The 21,608-nt window shown below is 50.0% G+C and overlaps 1 protein-coding gene and 1 long non-coding RNA gene across 2 annotated transcripts; one reads left to right on the top strand and one right to left on the bottom strand.

Annotated features, from left to right (window-relative positions):
* Positions 1-355: 355 nt before the first annotated feature.
* Positions 356-3,624, bottom strand: LOC109760579 (uncharacterized). Its single transcript, XM_020319386.4, has 2 exons — positions 3,324-3,624; positions 356-3,239 (listed from the first exon to the last, which is right to left on the bottom strand). Exons 1-2 carry the CDS (start codon positions 3,482-3,484, stop codon positions 713-715), a joined length of 2,688 nt encoding a protein of 895 aa, XP_020174975.1. The 5' UTR covers positions 3,485-3,624; the 3' UTR covers positions 356-712.
* A 3,172-nt stretch (positions 3,625-6,796) lies between these two features.
* Positions 6,797-8,588, top strand: LOC109760580 (uncharacterized). The gene is made up of 3 exons (XR_002232357.4): positions 6,797-6,921; positions 7,040-7,217; positions 7,730-8,588. It is a non-coding gene; the product is annotated as an uncharacterized lncRNA (long non-coding RNA).
* Positions 8,589-21,608: the final 13,020 nt, after the last annotated feature.

Genomic DNA, 21,608 nt, shown 5'->3' with positions numbered 1-21,608 from the left:
ATACACCCTATATCAAGGAACGGAGGGAGTACAGTACAAAAGAACAGTGGTACATATAATAAACATATATCCCTCAATGTAACTGAAAACAGCAGCAATTTACATTCATGCTTGCCCTAGAATAATTAAATCCTTTTCTTGCTTTTTAACTGTCTTACATACAACAGCAAGCAATCACAGAGATCGGAGATGGCAAGTCAGTTAACTGAACGAATGAACACTAACAAAGGGGAAGAGTTGGAACAGATCCATCTCATAGGAGCAGCTGCTCATCAGCTCCAAACAACAACACCGCGGGTCCAAAACAGCAGCTTGCAAATGTTCTAGTGACCATCACAAGTTCACAACTGACAAATCACCACAAAACAAGCATAGCAAAGTTCTTATTTCTCTGACTTCTCCCAGGAGTCATAAAAAGACACAACCACACACACACACACATCAGTCACAAGGCATGATAAATTTGCAGAGTCCCACACGCGATACAACAAACACGTCCATGAAGCTTAAACACTTGATAAATGATAACTTGACAGCACGATACATCACGCGACCTCCTGAATCATCAGTCATTTGATGCCAGAATTTGTAATTGTGTTGTCGAAACCAGCCTCTTCCTACTCCTGCTCATAGTCCTAAGCAATGCAATCGGCCCTCCAGCTCGCCTACATGCACCTAGGCGAGCATCTTATTAAGCCTTCTTGAAGCCGGCCTACTTATTTAACGACAGTTTCATCATTGTAAGATTGGGTGTAATCCACACAGGAGCAGGCCAGTTGGACCAAAGCTGAGGAAACACAAGGCTTTCCCAGCTATTATTCTCCAAGCGAAGTAGTCCTATATCGCGACGATTATCCTTTTGCCCAGTTATGTACTCATTATCGTCAGTGAAGTAGACACGATTTTCCTTGAGAGCAGGGCATTCTTTAGTGCTGAGACAGAGTGACTGGTTATGACCAAGAAACAGCGCATGGTCGTGCAGGCAATCAATTTCCACAAGCTTCTTGGCAGCAACATCAACCTCATGTATTTTAATTCCCATGGTGTGCAGTGTAAGTGATGAAGTATCATCAGGATTACCACTATACACTTTCAATCTCCAAATAAGCAGCAAACCACCCCATGGAGCTTGAAGAATGTATGCTCCCTGAATCTCTAAATCGTCATCATCCACACCCATGATAATGTTCATTGTAACAGCAGGCCCACTAAGATCAAAGGTGTGGATTTCTCCCATTAGAGTCACTGCATACAGTAGCCCATCCTTGTAGGTGCAGTCAAAATAATCAGTGTGAGGTGGCAGCCAGGTCCACTTATCGTCCCCTACCCTTGCAAAGGATAGCTGACCAAACGGCATGTGGATGAGCACCACTACGTAGCTCCCTGTGGGTGTATCATAAAACAAAAAAGCCTTCTGGTGGAAGACTTCCCGCAGGGCAGCTGGAGCAATTATCTTTGGAGTGCAGATAACTTGCTTTGCCGTGTGCCATGAGTATGCATACTTGTGGACTGCACCCGAGTCATCACAGATGGGCTTCACGTGCTGCATCGTGGTCACTGAAGGGAGAGCAATCTGTTGACCAGTGATCGGATTGACAAGGTGCATTTCAGATCTCTCGTCGACGGTGACCAGCAAGCCAAGAGAGGACCCAATCAGAAACCTACTGTGGAGAGGCGGCTCCAGGAGAGTTAGCCTGTAAACCCTCTTCTCCACAAGGCTGTAGAGACAGGCAACATTCTCGCTGGAAGATTCAGAGCAGTAGAGCAGGCAAGGCGTCTGGGGCTGCTTGTGTGTGCCAAGTTTGCGCAGGGCGGTGTAGGCAGAGCGCCAAAAGGTGCAGACAGCACCAGCACGTACGAGGTCAGGGATCTCAAGGGTGGCAAAGACACGCATCATGATGTCCTCTGGTAGCTCCAGGAGTGTAGTGCCTACCGTAGCCTCAGTCGGTGATGGTCTGGAGAGTACATGATCCCATTCACTGAGCCAACGGTCATCCGATGGCAGTTTCATCACCGTAAGGCTGGGTGTAAGCCACACTGGAGAAGGCCAGTTGGACCAAAGCAGAGGAGACACAAGGTCCACCTCGCTATTATTGCCCAAGCCAACTACTCCAATATCACGAGGACTACTCTTACGGTTTTTATTGTACTCATCATCGTCAGTAAAGTAGGCATGATTTCCCTTGAGAGCAGGGTAATCTTTGGCACTCAGACAAAGTGGATCGTTGTGCCCAAGAAACAGCACATGGTCAGGCAAGCAATCGATTTCCACAAGCCTCTCTGTGCCATCAACTCTGTGTAATTTGATTTCCGTAGTATGTGGAACATATATTTCAGGGTCACCATCTTCAGCAGGATGCTCAAACTCTTTAAATCTTGAAACGAGCAGCAGACCACCCCATGGGGCCTCAACAATGTATATGGCATCGGGATAAAAATCCACGTCAACCCCCCTAATAATCTTCATTGTAACATCAGGACCACTAAGATCGAAGGCATGGATTTCTCCCTTTATATCCACTGCGTACAACAACCCATCCTTGTAGGTGCAGTCCTGATAGTGATGGTGTGGTGGCAGCAAGGTCCACTTATCATCCCCTACTCTTGCAAACGAGAGGTGATTGAATGGCTCGTGGATGAGCGACACGATGTAGCTTCCTGTGGATGTATCATGAAACACAAACGCCTTGATCTGGAGTTGTTCTCCCAGGTTACAGCGAGCGACGATCGATGGCGCGAAGAAAGCTCGTCCTGCAAAACGACTTGGGTATTCGTACTCTTGGACAGCACCCAAGTCATCAAAGATGGGCTTCACGTACTCCATGGTGGTCACCGAAGGGAGAGCAATCTGTTGACCAGTGATGGGATTGACGAGGTGCATTTCAGATATATCATCGACGGTGATCACGAAGCCGAGCGAGGACCCAATCAGAAACCGGCGGCGGAGAGGTGGCTCCGGCAGGGTCAACCTGTAAACCCTCTTCTCCACGAGGCTGTAGAGGCACGCAACATTGTCACCAGCAGATTCAGAGGTGTAGAGCAGGCACGGCGTCTGGGCCTGCTTGTGCTTGCCGAGGCTGCGCAGGGCGGTGTAGGCGGAGCGCCACGAGGCACAGACGGAAGCAGCGCGTACAAGGTCAGGGATCTCAAGGGTGCCGAAGACGGTCATCAGGAGTTCCTCCGGTAGCTCCGGCGGTGTGCCCACCGTAGCCTCTGTCGGTGCTGTATTCTTCAGTGAACTGCGAGAAAGAAAGACCTAGCCGCTTAGGTAAAAATTACTATTAAATACGTGAGGGTGAGGGGAGAAAGGAAGAGGAACTCACCGGAGGCTGCCGACGCGAGAAGTATGGCTGGGCCTTGGGGAGGAGGAGCCCTGCCGCGGAGCGCCGCCGGCGCGTCCCACGAGCGGCGTGTCCAGCGGCGGCGATTTGACCCGTCCACGCTCCTGGCCGGCGAAGGGAGGCGGTGGTGATGCGGGAGCCATCTGAAGCCTTCGCGCTGTCTACCCTGCGGCGGCGGGAGCCTGGAGATGGCGGCGGCGGCGGCGGCGAGAGCCTGGAACGGGAGGGGCGGGCTGGAGATTTGGGGGTCGGAGAACAGTTCTGCTGGTTTTTATTTTTCACTTGTCAAAATAGTATGATTTGTAGTGTACTTCTACTTCTATCCCTATTAACGATTACTATTTCAAATTACTGCATAAATGATTTCGATCCATATCTTAGTTTTTGTAACCAAAGAAATAAGTCTCGATGCATTGATAAACAGAAATGATAAATCTCGAACATTCCGGATTTGATCATCGCAAATCTGCCCAAAATGATAACTACCACACATGTGGCACGAAGTAACACCGCCGCGTTTTTATAACTAAAATTGCCATTAAAAAACTAAAAACTAAACTGAAACTTGGCATCAAACGGAAAGTGTCATGCTTCACAACTAAAGTTGCCACCCTCGGGTAAATAAAATTGCCATGAAAAAACGTCAGAGCGGAATTGCTTCGTGCCACACATGTGGCACTTACTCAAATCTAACGTTTTTATGGCATTTTTGGTGATGCGAGGATTAGGGGTGAATCTGCCTTTGTGAGCTTTCGGCCCTTTTATACTAGGCTTGGCATGTACTGCGTTGCCCCTACTCAGCCCGAAGTATTTGCCACACTTCTCTTTTCCTCTAATATATTTCAAGCTCATGTATAAGGAATATAGATAGTTAGGGCATCTCCAACGGCAACCCGCAAATGTCCTCCCGCATCCGTTCGCGGACAATGGGGGAGGGGGGCAGTCTGCGGACATGGATGCGGAAGAACATCATCCAACCTTAGCCACATACATTGCAAAATCTATTTGAACAAACCAGATGAAATTCGGTCAAACCAGACGGATTTCATTCAAGATCTAATATAATTTACATAAAGCGGACGATATTCCGACCATTTTACTAAAATCTATTAAAAAACACTAAACCCTATATCAGACGACCACCTCGTAAGCGTGGCCACCCTGTCCTGCCGCACCGCCATCGGCGTCCATGCCGTCGTCATCCCTCCAGCGACGCAAGGATGGCGGAGGTCCGCGGCAACCCTATCCAGCGGTTGCCTGACGCTCGCGGAGGAGCCGCTCCACCTCCTGCTGCGCGGTGCGAAGGGCCGCCCTGGCCACTGTTGAAGGTGCTGGTGGCGCCCTGGCGGCGGCTTTGCCCCTGGCGGAGTTAGCGGAGCAGTCTCTAAGCAACCGCTCCTCGCCGGTCTTGGTGAGCTCGCCGTCAAGGCGGCAGCACCTGGTGACTGTCTCGGCGGTGGAGACGGAGCGGTCTAGCGCCCACGCCGCGTCGAGGTCCGGGTCGTTGCAGACCCATTCCGGCACCACATCCTTCTTGGCAAACACGAAACGGCGACCGGCATACTGCGTCGGTCGTACCTCGCCTGCTGTCGCGCCACGCGCTCGCCCTCGGATACCATGGCCCGAGAGCCGGAGACACCGCTGAAACCACCACCACCGAGGTAGTGAAGGATGTGGCCACGCGCCTTGGCGATCACGAGCGGCAGCTCCTACTTCGTCTTCCGGCCGGCGGTGCCATCGTGGGGACGACGAGGGCCCATCGATCCGCGCGTAGCGACTGTGCGGCGGGGCCGATGTCGGCTCGTCCTTCACGCGGAGGATGCCTTGGGGGGATGCCGGCTCCTGCTTCACGCGGCCCCCGATATGGAGGTCGCGGTTGTGTGGCGGGGACACCAACTCGTCCTTCACTTGCTGGAGTGGGGATGCGGGCTCCCGCTTAACGCAGACCCGCGGCGGGGACGGTGGCTCCTCCTTCACGCGCGCCGGCGACGGTGGAGCCGGACCCATCTGACGGAGTGAATGCTCCTTCATGATCTTCATCCGACGGACGAATTATACGTCCGTCAGAGCCGCCTCCGAGAGGAGACAGGGCCGCTGCTGCGGCTGGTCCTCCTCATCGCCGGAGGAGATGACTATCTCCTCCTTGCCGGAGGTGCCCGACGCCGTGGATGCGGATGGTCCAGGTGAGTGAGGGCGGCGACGCCATGATCTGCCTAATGATGAACTGCCACCGTGGCTGCCGGCTGGCGTAGAGAACCAGGACTTCGGCATCCCTGCTGGGCTCGGAGAGGAGGAAGGGGGAGGAGAGGAGGAACGGCTCGGCAAGGGGGAGGAGGACGCTCAGGATGATGCGGTTCTGGACGGCGCCGGAGCACGGCTTAAATAATCGCTCCCGGGCCAGGCGGAGGGGCGGTCGGCCTGCTTCAACGCGGCGCGGCGGCCGGAGTTGGTTTTGCGGGACGCGGCGTCTGCATTGAAACGGCGGCGAACCCTTAGACGACGTAGTTAACGGACGTTTCCGGCGCGCCGTCGCCTGTTTTCACACGTGGGTGATTTGCCATGTCAAAACACCATCAAATTTTTGTTCAGTGTTTTTTGTCACTGTCAAATTTTCGCTTCGGTGCAAAGTGTCACGTTTTATAAAGCAGTGGTTTTCCGCTAGTTGTGACACGAAAGTGATGGTTCTATGCAGTTTGACATGGGTCCTTATTTGCTTGGTAGAAGATGAAATTTTAGATAATACTCCTAATGAGGTGATAGTTAAGCGCTTCCCCGTGAAATATTGACGTGGGATGAAATGGAAGGAGGTAATGTGCGGAAGCAATGTGATCAAGCTTTTTTTTTTATCTATCAAACATTGTCTCTATATTTAAACCAGGGACGTACCCCGAAAAGGGAAAATATATTGATACTGCCTTAAGTGGTTACTTTACTTTTACTTTGGCAATGAACTTTTCATAATTATAAGAGTGATGGCATTACCCCGCTAAAAAGAAAAATAAGTGTGATGGCATTATCTTATGAGGAAATATATGACTTTGCTTCGTACACACTATATATATACTTGTGTGGTTGGTTTTCTAAATGATCTAGCCATTAGTAAGTATAGATGTCTCTGAAAAAAAAAAGGTTTACATCTTCGCCCCCTCTCGTATTTCATCCTGGCTCCGCCCCTGACGAGGATGGCAAGTTTAGCTAACATGCACAGCATTTTTCTGGCAAAAAATCCACTGAGCACGGATTTGCCACCGTCTAGAAGGAAGCAGAACAATAGTATGTTACAAGTTACTACCACCAGTCTTTTTGCATCTATCTGTACCACACAAAGCAAAAGAAGAATCAAAGAAGAATGAGAAAGAAAAAGCTGACAAAGTGCATCGGCAATGTGCAAGCAAGGAACCATCATTAGCCATGCTTTGGGGAGAGAAAGCAAAGCAATGTACTCCATACGAAGCTCTCAGCAGCAGAGCACCATTGCTCATTACACACCGTCTGTCTTTCTATCTGCCTTAGCATTCTCTGCTTTGCTACCGGCCCCGGCGTGAGTGAAATTATCTTCGATTTCGAGCAAGGGGATCAGGTGACACCACATCTCCTCATCCGACATATTGCTATGCAAATGCATCTGTAGACATGCTAATATAATGAAGATGCTTCCATTCTGTTTTTTTTTTTTTTTTTTTGCGTTGTGAGATCAGAGAAACTTCTGCATGGAGGGAGCGGTGGGTTAGATATATATGCCCAACCCTCATGGTTTCCTTCTTTTCTGATGCTGCTGCTGCTGCTGCTGGTGGTGGTGGTGAATGGTGATACAAGTTACTACACATGGTTTCTTTGGATATCAAGGTCAAAATGGACGATTACCCAATACATATGGTTAGTACCTCTCTTCATCCTACCCTCGTGTCAACACAGGAGTTGTTGTTTTACAACATACTAGTGCTTGTCATTCAAAACTGAATAGAACTGATTTATAATCTGCTACCTCCTACTATATTTGTTTTTTTTTTCCAAACTACACAGAACACACACTCTAGCAACCCACGATATATTATTGATTGTGTGCACCTGCCAGATCACCCAAAAGCTCAAGCTCATGGGGAAACACAGGCAATGCACTTATACTTCAACGGATACGAAACTAGGGTCCACAAACTAGTCATTTGTGCTTATTATCTAATGAAAAAGGTATCTTGTGTACTTATAGGTTATTTTCGTTGGTCCTATATTTAAACTTCCGGATCGGATGCTTTACTTGACTGGCCTTATACATTAATATTGCATCATTCATCGTCCGCGTTTAGTCAAGTCAAAAGTTGTAGCTATTGAAACTATCTTACCCATATATGTACCACAAAGTCATATCTAACAACTTCTCATTACTACAGCTGATACACGGTTTTGAGGATGCCCCCAGAAAGCTGATTGATCATCTCTCAGAGTCATATGATAATCAGGCAGCTAAATCATTCTTCTTGGCTGGCTGGTACAGTGAAGGTGTAGGAGCCTCTGCTGTTCTTAAGGCACAGCCAAACTCCTGAAATCGAGAAGAAGTGATCCTGACACAAGAAAGCATTTTGGCAAAATTATCCATGTAGACTGCTCTCTATGGAAAAGTAGAAGATCCTTGCAGAGGGCAATCGTGGAGGAGTTAAATCTTGGCCATTTACTGCCCATGTTTGATAAGGAGGATGAGGATGATGATTTTAGAGGGATAAAGATCGGCTCTAGACTAGAGATACCACGCATCGGAAGTGAGATCAACGCGTCTCTAAGAAATGAAAGATTTCTGATGATTTTTCATTATGGGGGAGAAGAAGTCATTGATCTAGCTGAGTATGGCATTCCTAATCCTAAATTTGGGACATATGCTTTAGGGCAACTGCTATGGAGTGGTTATGGAAGATTTCAACTCTCAGAGAGAAAAGACAAGTTAAAGTAAGTTCTGCATTTTTTTTCTTCAAAAAGGGGGACTCCCCGGCCTCTGCATCAGAATGATGCATACGGCCACATTTAATAAATAAGAAAACAAGGTTCAACAAGGTCTTAAAGTCTCAAAAGTAAAAAAACAGGAATGCTCACAAAGAGCCAAAAAGCTAGAAACAAACTAGCCACAAAAAGCCACAACCGGCTGGCATAAGAGAGATAGGTAAACTAATTGCCTATCGTATTACATGACCTCCATCCAAACCGGTTGAATATTATCCCGTGCTACCATCTCCCAGCGGATAGATCTAGTAACCAAACGCTCCCTGGCCTCCGTCGGAGTGAGTAGCGACCACATACGGATCAACGCAGTGGATCGGAAGATAACCTGCAAAAAATGAATATTTGTTGTTCTGTTAAAAACCAAATCATTTCTGCAGTTCCATACTGCCCACAATTAAGCACATACTCCTACTCGAATATGTCTCGCTAGTTCGGACTCTATCCCGTTAAGCCGCGTTCCAAATAACGTGCTGACAGAACTCGGAGGAGTAATATTAAATGCAATGTGGACCGTACGCCATAAAACTTTGGCCAACGGGCAATCAAGAAAAAGGTGTTTGATAGTTTCATCCCGATCACAGAAACTACACCTAGTAGGTCATGTCCAATTACGCTTTGCCAAGTTGTCTTTGGTTAATATTACTTGTTTATGTACAAACCACATAAACACTTTAATTTTCAAAGACACTTTGACATTCCAAACATGTTTGGATCTAGGAATAGAGCTTGAATTGATAACATCAATATACATTGATTTAACTGTAAACTCTCCAGACCTAGTAAGCTTCCAGCGTAATTTATCGGGCTGTTGAGACAATTGAACCTCCATCAGTCTGCTCACTAGATGAAGCCACTGTTCCCAATGATTGCCGACTAGCGTTCTCCTAAACTGAATATTAAGGGGAATGGATTGAAGTACCGTTGCAACGAAGACATCACGTCGTTGAACAATACCATACAGAGATGGATATTGAATCGCAAGGGGGGTCTCTCCTAGCCAAGTATCCTCCCAGAATCGTGTGCTAGCACCGTTGCCATAATAAACTTTGTCCTATTAAAGAAGGCTACTTTGACTCTCATAAGACTTTTCCAAAAAGGTGAGTCAGTCGGCCTCGCAATCACTTGGGACAAAGTTTTGGAGTGAAGATACTTGCTATGGAGAATTTGCGCCCAAGTGGCATCAGTCTCGACGGATAACTTCGACAGCCACTTGCTGAGAAGACATCTGGTCTTGACCTCAAGGTTCTCAATGCCAAGATCCCCTTGGTCCTTCGGTCGACATATAATATCCCACTTGGCGAGTCTGTATTTTCTTTTGAGTTCATCGCTCTGCCAAAAGAAGCGAGATCAATAAAAGTCCAAGAGACACATAGGCATACTCGTGAGGACCGAATTTATCAGAATTAAACGACCTCCGCATGACATGATCTTACCCTTCTAGCAACTCAGTTTCTTTTCAAAGCGGTCCTCGATACACTTCCATTCTCTGTTTGTCAGCTTACGATGGTGGATTGGTATTCCTACATATGTAAAAGGTAAAGTCCCCAAATCACACCCAAACAATTGCCTATAAGCCTCTTGTTCTGTCATTGGCTCTACCAAAACAGAACAATTCTCTTTTGTGAAAATTAATTTTTAACCCGGTCAATTGTTCAAATAAGCATAACACCAGCTTCATATTTCTCGCTTTTTTCAAGTCATGCTCCATAAAGATGATCGTATCATCGGCGTACTGTAGGATAGACACACCACCATCAACAAGATGAGGTACCAGTCCTGTAGGGGAACGTAGCAGAAATTCAAAATTTTCTACGCATCACCAAGATCAATCTATGGAGTAATTGTAACGCCCACGATGCGGCTATATCTCCCACGTGTCGAGGCACGACTTAGAGGCATAACCGCATAGTGGTTTTGTCGCAAGAAGGGTCATCTTCACACATCCCATGTAATGAACAAGAAAGGGATAAAGAGTTGGCTTACAATCGCCACTTCACACAATACATAATAATATGCATACATCATCCAAAATACAATCATATAGACCGACTACGGTCAAAAACCAGATGAAAATAAGACAACCCCAAATGCTAGATCCCCGATCGTCCCAACTGGGCTCCACTACTGATCATCAGGAAAAGACACATAGTAACGACCACGTTCGAACTCCCACTTGAGATCGACGCCATCATCTGCACTGGCATCGTCGGCACCTGCAACTGTTTTGGTAGAATCTGTGAGTCACGGGGACTCAGCAATCTCACACCCGCGAGATCAAGACTATTTAAGCTTATAGGGGAGAATGGTGCAAAGGGGTGGAGCTGCAGCGGCAAAAGCATATATGGTGGCTAACATACGCAAATGAGAGCGAGAAGAGAAGCAAAGGAACGGACGTCATCTAACAATGACCAAGAAGTGATCCTGAACACCTACTTACGTCATACATAACACAGACCGTGTTCACCTCCCGGACTCCGCCGAGAAGAGACCATCACGGCTACACACGCAGTGGATGTATTTTAATTGGGTCAAGTGACAAGTTATCTACAACCGGACATTAACAAACTCCCATCTGCCTCATAACCGCGGGCATGGCTTTCGAAAGATAATACCCTGCAGGGGTGTCCCAACTTAGCCCATCATAAGCTCTCACGGTCAACGAAGGATAAACCTTCTCCCGAAAAGACCCGATCAGTCTCGGAATCCCGGTCTACAAGACATCTCGACAATGGTAAAACAAGACCAGCAAAGCCACCCGAATGTGCCGACAAATCCCGATAGGAGCTGCACATATCTCGTTCTCAGGGCACACCGGATGAGACATCCTACGAGTAAAACCAGACCTCGAGTTTCCAGGAGGGGGCCCCGCAATCTGCTCAGTTCGGACCAACACTCGAAGGAGCACTGGCCCGGGGGGGGGGGGGGGGTTAAAATAAGATGACCCTCGGGCTCGCGAAAACCCGGGGGAAAAGGCTTAGGTAGCAAATGGTAAAACCGAGGTTGGGCCTTGCTGGAGGAGTTTTATTCAAGGCGAACTATCAAGGGGGTCCCATAAATCACCCGACCGCGTAAGGAACGCAAACTCAAGGAACATAATCCCGGTATAACAGTAACTAGGGCGGCAAGAGTGGAACAAAACACCAGGCATAAGGCCGAGCCTTCCACCCTTTACCAAATATATAGATGCATTAATTAAATAAGAGATATTGTGATATCCCAACATATCCATGTTCCGACATGGAACAACTTCAACTTCACCTGCAACTAGCAACGCTATAAGAGGGGCTGAGCAAAAGCGGTAACTTAGCCAAACAACGGTTTGCTAGGAAAGGGTGGTTAGAGGCTGACATGGCAAAATGGGAGACATGATATAGCAAGTGATAGGTAGCGGAGCATGGCAATAGAGCGAACAACTAGCAAAGCAAAGATAGAAGTGATCTCGAGGGGTGGTCATCTTGCCTGCAAGGTTCTCAGAGTTGTCGAAAGCTTGATCCTCGTAAGCGTACTCGACAGGTTCCTCGTTCACGAACTCGTATCCCGGCTCTACCCAAGACAAGAACACAAACAAACGGAACCACAATCAACAACGAGAAATGCACAAGCAACATGATGCAAAACATGTATGATATGCGAGATATGATATGCGATGCATATGCGTGCTCTGGAAGGAAAATGATGAACATGGCAGTAACTTGGCAAACCAAGCATGCCACTAGAAAGATGAGATGATTTCGGTCGAAATCGATATAAAGATCACCGGAATCGGATGCACGGTTTGCAAATGGCAAGCAAAACAAGAATGACACTAATCTGCGATAAACAGCAAGATAGCACTTAAAATGCAACAAGTAACAATGCTACAGCATCCCAACATAGAAACAAAGTATATGGCAGTAATCTACAGGAGATGCTTGACAAAAGATGAACACTGAGCTACGTCTAGTTCACAACATATCAAGCTCAAACAAGCATGGCAAAAGTGCAAAAGATTACAGGTTCACAGACTTAGTGAAAAACTGGACATGGCAGTAAACAGCATCAGGTAGCAATGTTCAGAGCACGAAATCAACATGCTACAGGAACTTAACATAGCAAAACAAGGCATGGAAGTGTTCTACTAGATGCACATGACAAAAGTCCATTAATGACCATAAGCCAAAAAGGACCAGAAGATATGATGGCAAGCATGTAAACATAGCAAGTTTCGTTATCAGGTTTCAGACTTAGCAGAAAACAGAGCATGGCAGAAATATTGATATGTAGGCCTCTTTGTGAGCTTGATGCACTCACTACAGAGCAATGCATGAAAAACCAAGCATACCTACAGCCAGATGGCATGTTTATGAAGCTAACCATGGCAAGAACAATTGCATAGCATGTATGGATCAACTACAATAAGCTTGGCAAAAATGAATATCATGTTAAGAATCTGCCAGAAATATCTTATAGCAAAAGTAGAGAAAGATTGAGTCATGCTATGGCACTCCATAATTGCAAACAATTGCAGGAATGGATCATTTACAACTATATCTACAAAACATCCTTACTGAACATCTCCAAAATATTCATGGATCTCTCTGTAGCATCAAGTTTATATGGCAACAAAATTACAGCAGACAAGGACTTAGAGAAATCACTAAGTCCCTGAAATCAGAAATATTACGGGGCCTACTTTGCATGCTTGTGCTAGTCACCACAGAGATCAACAAAATACATGGACTACACCACTGGAAAGATGGCATGGCATACTTCAAAACACATGTAGAGCTCATGCCCAAAAGATGCACAGATTTAATGATACAAAAATGACAAATCTCCAAATTCTGATAAGAACCAGAGAATAACAGCAACTAGCCCTCTTCCAACAGAGATTTGGGCATCAAGATGACTTCTAATGAACATGGTGCAATTGAACAAAACGAGGAGCATCACGAGGCGAACAATTTGACATATTACACGCGTGAATCGGAGCTACATGCACGGAGTTATGGAGCTACGAACATGGCAAGATGCTGAGGAAATTTGAGGACTTAGAGAAAAAGAGGGGGCGAGAAAAAGTCAACGCGTACGGTTATCTCGATCGGATCTGGGGAGAGCTCGAGCTCGGCCTCGGTCGATGGCGGTCGCCGGCGGGAGGAAGAGGAGCGGCGGCGAGGTAGGCCGGAGGAGGAGAGGGAGGCCGGAGGTGGCGCTGCGCCGGCGGGGGAGGATGTCGGCGGCGGGCGGCGAGCGCACGGTGGCGGCGGCGGCCGGTGCCGGCGAGGCGGCGGGGCGGCGGGGCCGGCCGGCGCGGCGGCGGCGGGGAGGCCGCGGCGGAGACGGCAGCGCGGCGCGGGGCCCGGACGGGGCGCGGTGAACGGGCCGACGGGCCCGCGGCGGGCTCGCGGGCCGGCGCGGTGGAGAAGGTGGCGGCGACACGTGGCGGCGGCGCAGGCGGGCGGACGTGTCCGTCGGCAGAAGATTTCGTCCGGCGGCGCGCGGTGGAGAAACTAGGGTTTCGTCTGCGATTTCGTTTTTCGGGATGCCCACATATTTATAGGTAGAGGGAGCTAGGAGGCTCCAAATGAGGTGCGGTTTTTGCCCACACGATCGTGATCGAACGACCTAGAGCATGGAAGAGAGTTTGGTGGGTTTTGGACTGGTTTTAGAGGGGGTTTTTGCTGGACACTCAAATGGACTTTGCGGATGCCCGGTTAACCGTTGGAGTACCAAACGACCTCCGAATGGAACGAAACTTGACCGGTGGTTTCCGGTGGTATACTAGGGCCACATGACAAGCCTCGGTCCATTCCGAGAAAGTTTGACACATGCACACGAAAGAAAACAAGAGGGGTGCACCGGAGGAGATAGGAGCGCCGGATTGGAAAACGGACAACGGGGAAAATGCTCGGATGCATGAGACGAACACGTATGCGAATGCAATGCACATGATTACATGATATGAAAATGCATGACATGACAAAATACAAAACGAAAGACAAAACCCGACAACGGAGGGAAAATCATAACACATAGCCGAAAATGGCAAGAGTCGGAGTTACAAATATGGCAAGTTACATGCGGGGTGTTACAATAATCTAGCAACGAGGGGAAGGGGAGTGCATCTACATACCATTGTAGATCGCGATGCGGAAGCGTTGCAAGAACGCGGATGAAGGAGTCGTACTCGTAGCGATTCAGATCGCGGTTGATTCCGATCTAAGCACCGAAGAACGGTGCCTCCGCGTTCAACACACGTGCAGCCCGGTGACGTCTCCCACGCCTTGATCCAGCAAGGAGAGAGGGAGAGGTTGGGGAAGACTCCATCCAGCAGCAGCACGATGGCGTGGTGGTGGTGGAGGAGCGTGGCAATCCCGCAGGGCTTCGCCAAGCACCACGGGAGAGGAGGAGGAGGAGGTAGGGCTGCGCCAGGGAGAGGAATACTCATCTATTTGCAGCCCCCAATACCTCAACTATATATAGGGGAGAGGGAGGGGGCTGCGCCCCCTCTAGGGTTTCCACCCCAAGGGGTGCGGCAGCCCCAAAACCCATCTAGGGCGGCGGCCAAGGGGGAGAGGGGGAAACTTGCCCCCCAAGCAAGGTGGAGGAGCCCCCTCCCCAAACCCTAGGCGCCTTGGGCCCTGGTGGGGGGGGGGGGGCGCACCAGCCCACCTGGGGCTGGTCCCCTCCCACACTTGGACCATGCTGCCCTCTGGGGCTTGTGGCCCCACTTGGTGGACCCCCGGGACCCTCCCGGTGGTCCCGGTACATTACCGATAACACCCGAAACTTTTCCAGTGACCAAAACAGGACTTCCCATATATAAATCTTTACCTCCGGACCATTCCGGAACTCCTCGTGACGTCCGGGATCTCATCCGGGACTCCGAACAACATTCGGTAACCACGTATATCTATTCCCTATAACCCTAGCGTCATCGAACCTTAAGTGTGTAGACCCTACGGGTTCGGGAACCATGCAGACATGACCGAGACGTTCTCCGGTCAATAACCAACAGCGGGATCTGGATACCCATGTTGGCTCCCACATGTTCCACGATGATCTCATCGGATGAACCACGATGTTGGGGATTCAATCAATCCCGTATACAATTCCCTTTGTCTATCGATATGTTACTTGCCCGAGATTCGATCGTTGGTATCCCTATACCTTGTTCAATCTCGTTACCGACAAGTCTCTTTACTCGTTCCGTAACTCACATCATCCCGTGATCAACTCCTTGGTCACATTGTGCACATTATGATGATGTCCTACCGAGTGGGCCCAGAGATACCTCTCCGTTTACACGGAGTGACAAATCCCAGTCTCGATTCGTGCCAACCCAACAGACACTTTCGGAGATACCTGTAGTGCACCTTTATAGCCACCCAGTTACGTTGTGACGTTTGGTACACCCAAAGCATTCCTACGGTATCCAGGAGTTGCACAATCTCATGGAAATGATACTTGACATTAGAAAAGCTCTGAGCAAACGAACTACACGATCTTGTGCTAGGCTTAGGATTGGGTCTTGTCCATCACATCATTCTCCTAATGATGTGATCCCGTTATCAACGACATCCAATGTCCATGGTCAGGAAACCGTAACCATCTATTGATCAACGAGCTAGTCAACTAGAGGCTTACTAGGGACATGGTGTTGTCTATGTATCCACACATGTATCTGAGTTTCCTATCAATACAATTCTAGCATGGATAATAAAAGATTATCATGAACAAGGAAATATAATAATAACCTATTTATTATTGCCTCTAGGGCATATTTCCAACAAGTCCACCCACCTGTCCAGCCTCCTTAGCCCTTCCTATCAGAATTGCCAACATATCAACTACAATGTTGAACAGAATAGGGGACATCGGATCTCCTTGTCTCAGGCCCTTATGTGTCTGGAAATAATGACCTATGTCGTCATTTACTTTAATTCCAACACTCCCTTTTTGTGTAAATGACTCGACCTGACGTCGCCAGGCTTCATCAAAACCTTTCATACGCAAGGCCTGCTGAAGGAAAGGCCATTTGACTTTATCATACGCTTTCTCGAAATCCACCTTAAAAACGACTCCATCTAGTTTTTTCGAGTGAATTTCATGGAGCGTTTCATGAAGGACCACAACCCCTTCTAGGATGTTTCTGTCCGACATGAAAGCAGTTTGGGAACGCTGCACCACAGAATGCGCAATCTGCGTAAGACTATTAGTCCCAACCTTGGTGAAAATTTTGAAACTAACATTGAGGAGGCAGATCGGCCTGAACTGCTCAATCCTCACGGCCTCCGTTTTCTTAGGAAGCAGGGTTATTGTTCCAAAATTCAGGTGAAATAGCTGAAGCTGTCCAGAGAATAAATCATGGAACATCGGTAACAAATCCCCCTTAATAATGTGCCAGCATTTTTTATAAAACTCCGCCAGAAAACCATCCGGCCCAGGAGCTTTATTATTTTTCATCTGGGAAATAGCATCAAACACCTCCTTCTCCGTAAATGGGGCGGTCAAAATGTCATTCTCATCAGCAGCAATTTGAGGCACATCCTCAATCCTAGACTCATCCAAGGATACACAACTATCCTCCGGAGGCCCGAACAACTGCTTATAGTATTCGGTAATATAAAGTTTTAGGTTTTCTTGTCCTAGAATCGTCCCTTCGTCTTATTCAAGCTGAAAGATTCTCTTCTTTCTATGCTTACCATTAGCCATCATGTGAAAGAATTGAGTATTTGCGTCCCCCTGGACGACTTTGCGAACCTTAGCCCGCAAAGCCCACTTCAATTCCTCCTCACGGAGAAGCTCTTTCAATCTCATCTCCGCCTCAAGCTTTGCATGAAGCTCCGTGGCTGGAAGAATCATGGACTCGGCTTTGAGGTCCAGGGACTGAATAAGTGTAAGGAGCCTCTCCTTTTCAACCTTATACATCCCACTAAGATTCTTAGCCCACCCACGCAAGAAACTTCTCAAGTGTCGCAACTTATTCTGCCAACGCTCGACCGCAGTCCTACCTCCTCCATCCTTAGCCCATTCCCTGGCTACCAGATCCAAGAAGCCTTCTCGTTCAAACCATGCCATTTCGAACGAAAAGGAATTTTTGTTCCCCATGCGAGTGGCCTCCCTAGAATCCACGAGCAGAGGCGTGTGGTCAGAAATACCACGCGAAAGCACCTGGACTGTAACCAAGGGAAATTTCTGTTCCCAGTCGACGCTCGCAAGGACTCGATCTAGCTTCTCAAACGTCGGAGTTGGCAAAGTATTAGCCCAGGTAAACTTTCTACCTGAAAGCTCTATCTCTCGCAGATCCAAACTTTCGATAATGGTATTAAACATGAACGACCACCTGCCATCGAAATTGTCATCTCTTCTTCTAATAATAATTAAATCACCCCCAACCAGTATTGGGAGTTGTTCAGAACCGTAAATTCAAACAAGGTCTGCCAAAAAGTCTGGTTTGTGTTCGGGCTGTGCGGCACCATAAACCGCCACCAGAGCCCAATTGAACCCATCAACCTTGGACTTAACCCGGAACTTAACTACAAAGTCACCCATCACTACGCTCCGTACTTCCAGTGAATCGCATTTGACTCCAAGTAAGATCCCACCCGACCATCCTCTCGGAGGCAAGCAATGCCAATCAAAATCTACACCACCCGATAGGGTACTAAGAAACTGAGGAGAAAATTTTTCTCTACCAGTTTCTGAAAGCGCAATAAAATCCAACCTATGCTTGATAGACGCATCCGCCAGAAACCTTCTCCTAGCCAAGTCCTTAAGACCTCTGCTATTCCAAAAGATTCCTTTCATATTTCATCATGAAATTTTTTAGTAGTTCGGATCCTAGCACTCCTACGCACCGCCGACACCGCATATACCTTCCGCTTCCACTTGCGTCTAGGCTTAGTTTGATCCTCCACCCGGTCCTCACAACTAGGCTCCGTGGACGTAACTACTATCCCATCAACGGCATCCTCCTCTGCCTCAGACCCAGGACAGGATGGTGCAAGATCCGTACAAAAATTATCGAGCACCCTGACCCCCAATGCATCTATCTCGGAATCATTCATAGGCCTGACCGCAGCTAAATTACGAATCATTTCTAAAGCGCGTTCAGCTTCCAAATCAAGAATATCATTCACGGAATTAGAAATTTCACTATCATTTCTTCCTAATGAAACTCCTAATTGACTTGCATTATTAATAATCTCATTATTAGTATAATGCAAAATTGAATTAGAGATGTTGACCGACATACCAGTAGTGGCCTCAATACCACGAAGCTTGGCCACCCTCATGGCGCACCGCTGCTGCATGTCATCAACCTCCGATGCTCCTGGAGACGACAGCTCATCTGTCTCCCTGCTGAAACCGGGTCCGGAATCCCACCAAAAGCAATGACCTCCTCCCAAGAAACGGGTGCCCTCGAACCATAGTCCGGGGACTCAAGGGCGGTGGATGGCAGAAGACAGGCATCCAGCCCGCACTCCCCTGCCGTCCCGGCCCTCTGGCCGGCGAGGATCGTGGGCGCCGTCGGAGGCGCGGCCTTCCTAGCCGCCGGAGAAGAGAGGGGAGTCGAGGCCATCCGCCCCGGACTCCCGCCCCTAGGCCTGGACACCAGCAGCGGCTCCGTTGCCGCAAGAGGAGAAGAAGGGGCCGAGGCCACCTGCCCGGGCCCCCTCCCCGCGGTACCGCCGTCGCCGCGATATGAGAAGAGGAAGCCTAGGCCACCTGCCCCATATTCCCTCCACTCAGCACCGCCGTCGCCGCGAGAGGAGGAGAGGAAGCCGAGGCCACCTGCCCCAGGCTCCCTCCACTCGGCACTGCCGTCGCCGCGAGAGGAGAGGTGGGAGCGGAAACCACCTGGTCCGGACTCCCTCCCCTAATCCTCGTCGCCAGGTGCGGCATCGTCGCCGCAAGAGGAGAAGTGGGAGCCGAGGCCACCTGCCCCAGGCCCCACCCCCTAGGTACCCCGGCGCCGCAAGGGGACCGAAGGAAACCGAGGCCGCCTGCCCCAAGCTCCCTTCCCTCAGCACCGACATCGCCGCTCGAGGAGAAGAAGGGGCCGAAGCCACGTGGCCCGAGCCCCCTCCTCTAGGCGCAGCCGTCAACACCAGCTCCGTCGGCGTCCGGGGAGAGGAAAGAACCGAAGCCATCTGCCTTGGACTCCCTCCCCCAGTCACCGTTTCCATCATCGACTCCGTCACCTGAGGTACGTCAACTATCAGAGAAGGAGAAAGAGGGGCCGCCTGCCCAATCACCTCCCCCTCTCCCTCGACGGATGTCGTCACCAGAATAATCACCTCCGGTTCCCCAAGCACGTGACTCTCATCAACATCAAAATCCAGTGCAGGCAGCGCGCGCTCCCACACATCGTCGGACTCCACCCTCTCACTCAAGAGTCGGGAAGGAGCAGAAGCTGGCTGAAAAGACCCAAATCTCAAGGTGTTCATAGGCACCGTATAAGATGGTACCGCCCCGTTTCCGGGCGTCTGAGGAACGGGCGCCGACCCGTTAGTCACCTCGCGTCCAGCCTCGTCCACGGGCGCCTCCTTAGCACCCTGGTCGTCATCACCCTCGTGCATGTCAATATCAGGTCCATTAATGGCCTCGGTGAAGAGATCAGCATCCTCAAACTCAATCTCAAGATCAAAAATCTGGCCCTATAAGTCCACTTAACCACATCAGGCACAAACTCAATATCCAGAACGCTCACCAGTAATCGGGCCACTCCGTGGGCTCGTGTGAAGGCCATATCCACTTTCTCGGGTTTCCCGACCAGGATTCCCAAGCTAGCAACGACTCGAGCATCCTGCATCGGCTTCGAGGGAGCCCCGGAGAAACGCAACCAGACCTGAGTAAGAGGCTTACCCTGAGGCTCAACCCTCTTCCACTCATGGAACTCCAGGATACACTCCATGCCAGGCATTCTACATAGCCCGAAGCTCAGAACCCTCTGCCAATCCTCAACAGAAGGAAAATCCACCTTAAACATGTTGGCCTCGATACTAACAAGGTCCCACTGAAAGTCACCAGGAACTAACTCCTTGAGCCTCTGCACAATCTGATTCTCAGAGACCTCACCTTTGGTTACTTTCACCATCCTAGTTGTCAAGCTCTGTGCCTCCTCTGGGATCTCCCTCGCACTGGGAGACTCAAAGAACATCAGCTCAGCGCAGTACACTCCATACATAGTGATAGTCGGCATCTGATCACGAAGTATCGGGCAGTCCCCCGAAGCATGCGTTGGCTTGCCGCAAGTGTCACATAGCTCCGCCACACACTCAGCAATAAAGTGGCCCCTCTCACCACAACGGTAGCAAAGCATCTTCTCTTTCTTACGCGCCCACTTAGACGCCCTATCAAAATCAGACCTGTCCGCAGCCTCGGCCGAGCCCGTCCCTACGGTCCCAGTCTCAGGAACCTCCGCACTGGCCAGCGCAGTCACCACCTCCATCTCTCGTCCAGACAGTGCGGGCGTCTGTCCAGGATCGCCCTCCCCCCCCCCCCCCCCCCCCCGCCCACGGAGGCCGTCTGCTCGACGGCAACGGGCGGAGGCGGCTGACGGTTACGGAACCGACCCCTCTACCACGAGAGCCCCGGTATCCACCTCGATGCCGATGGTTAGGGCCAGACGCCCCCTCAACAAAACCACCCGGCGGACCGTAAAACGGCCTCTCAGCAGAGCCGTCACTCTGCCAAGCATACCCGCGGCCACCACCTGTCGACTAGGAACCCCGGTGCTGGCCATCACCATATGCATCATATCCATCATCACCCCATTGTCCCTGGGGCGGTCCACCATCACCTCCGGCACCCCCGTTCTGAGGCGTCAGTGTCGGAGTTTGCACCGGACCAGGTCGCTTTTGCGGCGGCCTCGCGACGTAATGAGGCGGCGCCGCACGAAGTTGAAGGCTGATCGCTGGGGGCGGAGGCCTCGATCCTTGGGCCGAACCACCCCTGCCCGCAGCAGCAGCCGAAGCCGGGTTCGGCACTGGTGGGCGAGGAGCATGGCTCGCTCCACCCCGACCCACCGCCAGCTGCACTACCGCAACCTGCACCGGAGGTCTAGCGCCCGGGAAACCACCACCGCGCCCTACAGTGCCATGTCCCGCCCCGTCACCCACCTGCGGCCTCGGGGCAGACAAAACCGGGGCAGCACGGCCGGCACCAGCGCCCGGCAGAGAAGCAGTCCCCCCGCAGCCAGTTCCCGGCGGCGGAGCAGTCCCACCGCGTCCGGTTCCCGACGGCGCAGCCGTCCAACCGCGGCCAACTCCACCCGTCACGGTGTTTTTGCCT

Source organism: Aegilops tauschii, chromosome 5 (assembly GCF_002575655.3).
Source record: "Aegilops tauschii subsp. strangulata cultivar AL8/78 chromosome 5, Aet v6.0, whole genome shotgun sequence".
Taxonomy (NCBI): domain Eukaryota; kingdom Viridiplantae; phylum Streptophyta; class Magnoliopsida; order Poales; family Poaceae; genus Aegilops; species Aegilops tauschii.
The sequence above is the reverse complement of the archived record's forward strand: the minus strand, read 5'-3'. Positions and strand labels throughout refer to the sequence as shown.

Excerpts from the sequence above, each read along its gene's own strand:
- LOC109760579 (XM_020319386.4), bottom strand. The coding sequence starts at position 3,484 with ATGGCTCCCGCATCACCACCGCCTCCCTTCGCCGGCCAGGAGCGTGGA. Across the intron at positions 3,240-3,323 it reads TCTCGCGTCGGCAGCCTCCG|TTCACTGAAGAATACAGCAC; the intron begins GTGAGTTCCTCT and ends TCTTTCTCGCAG.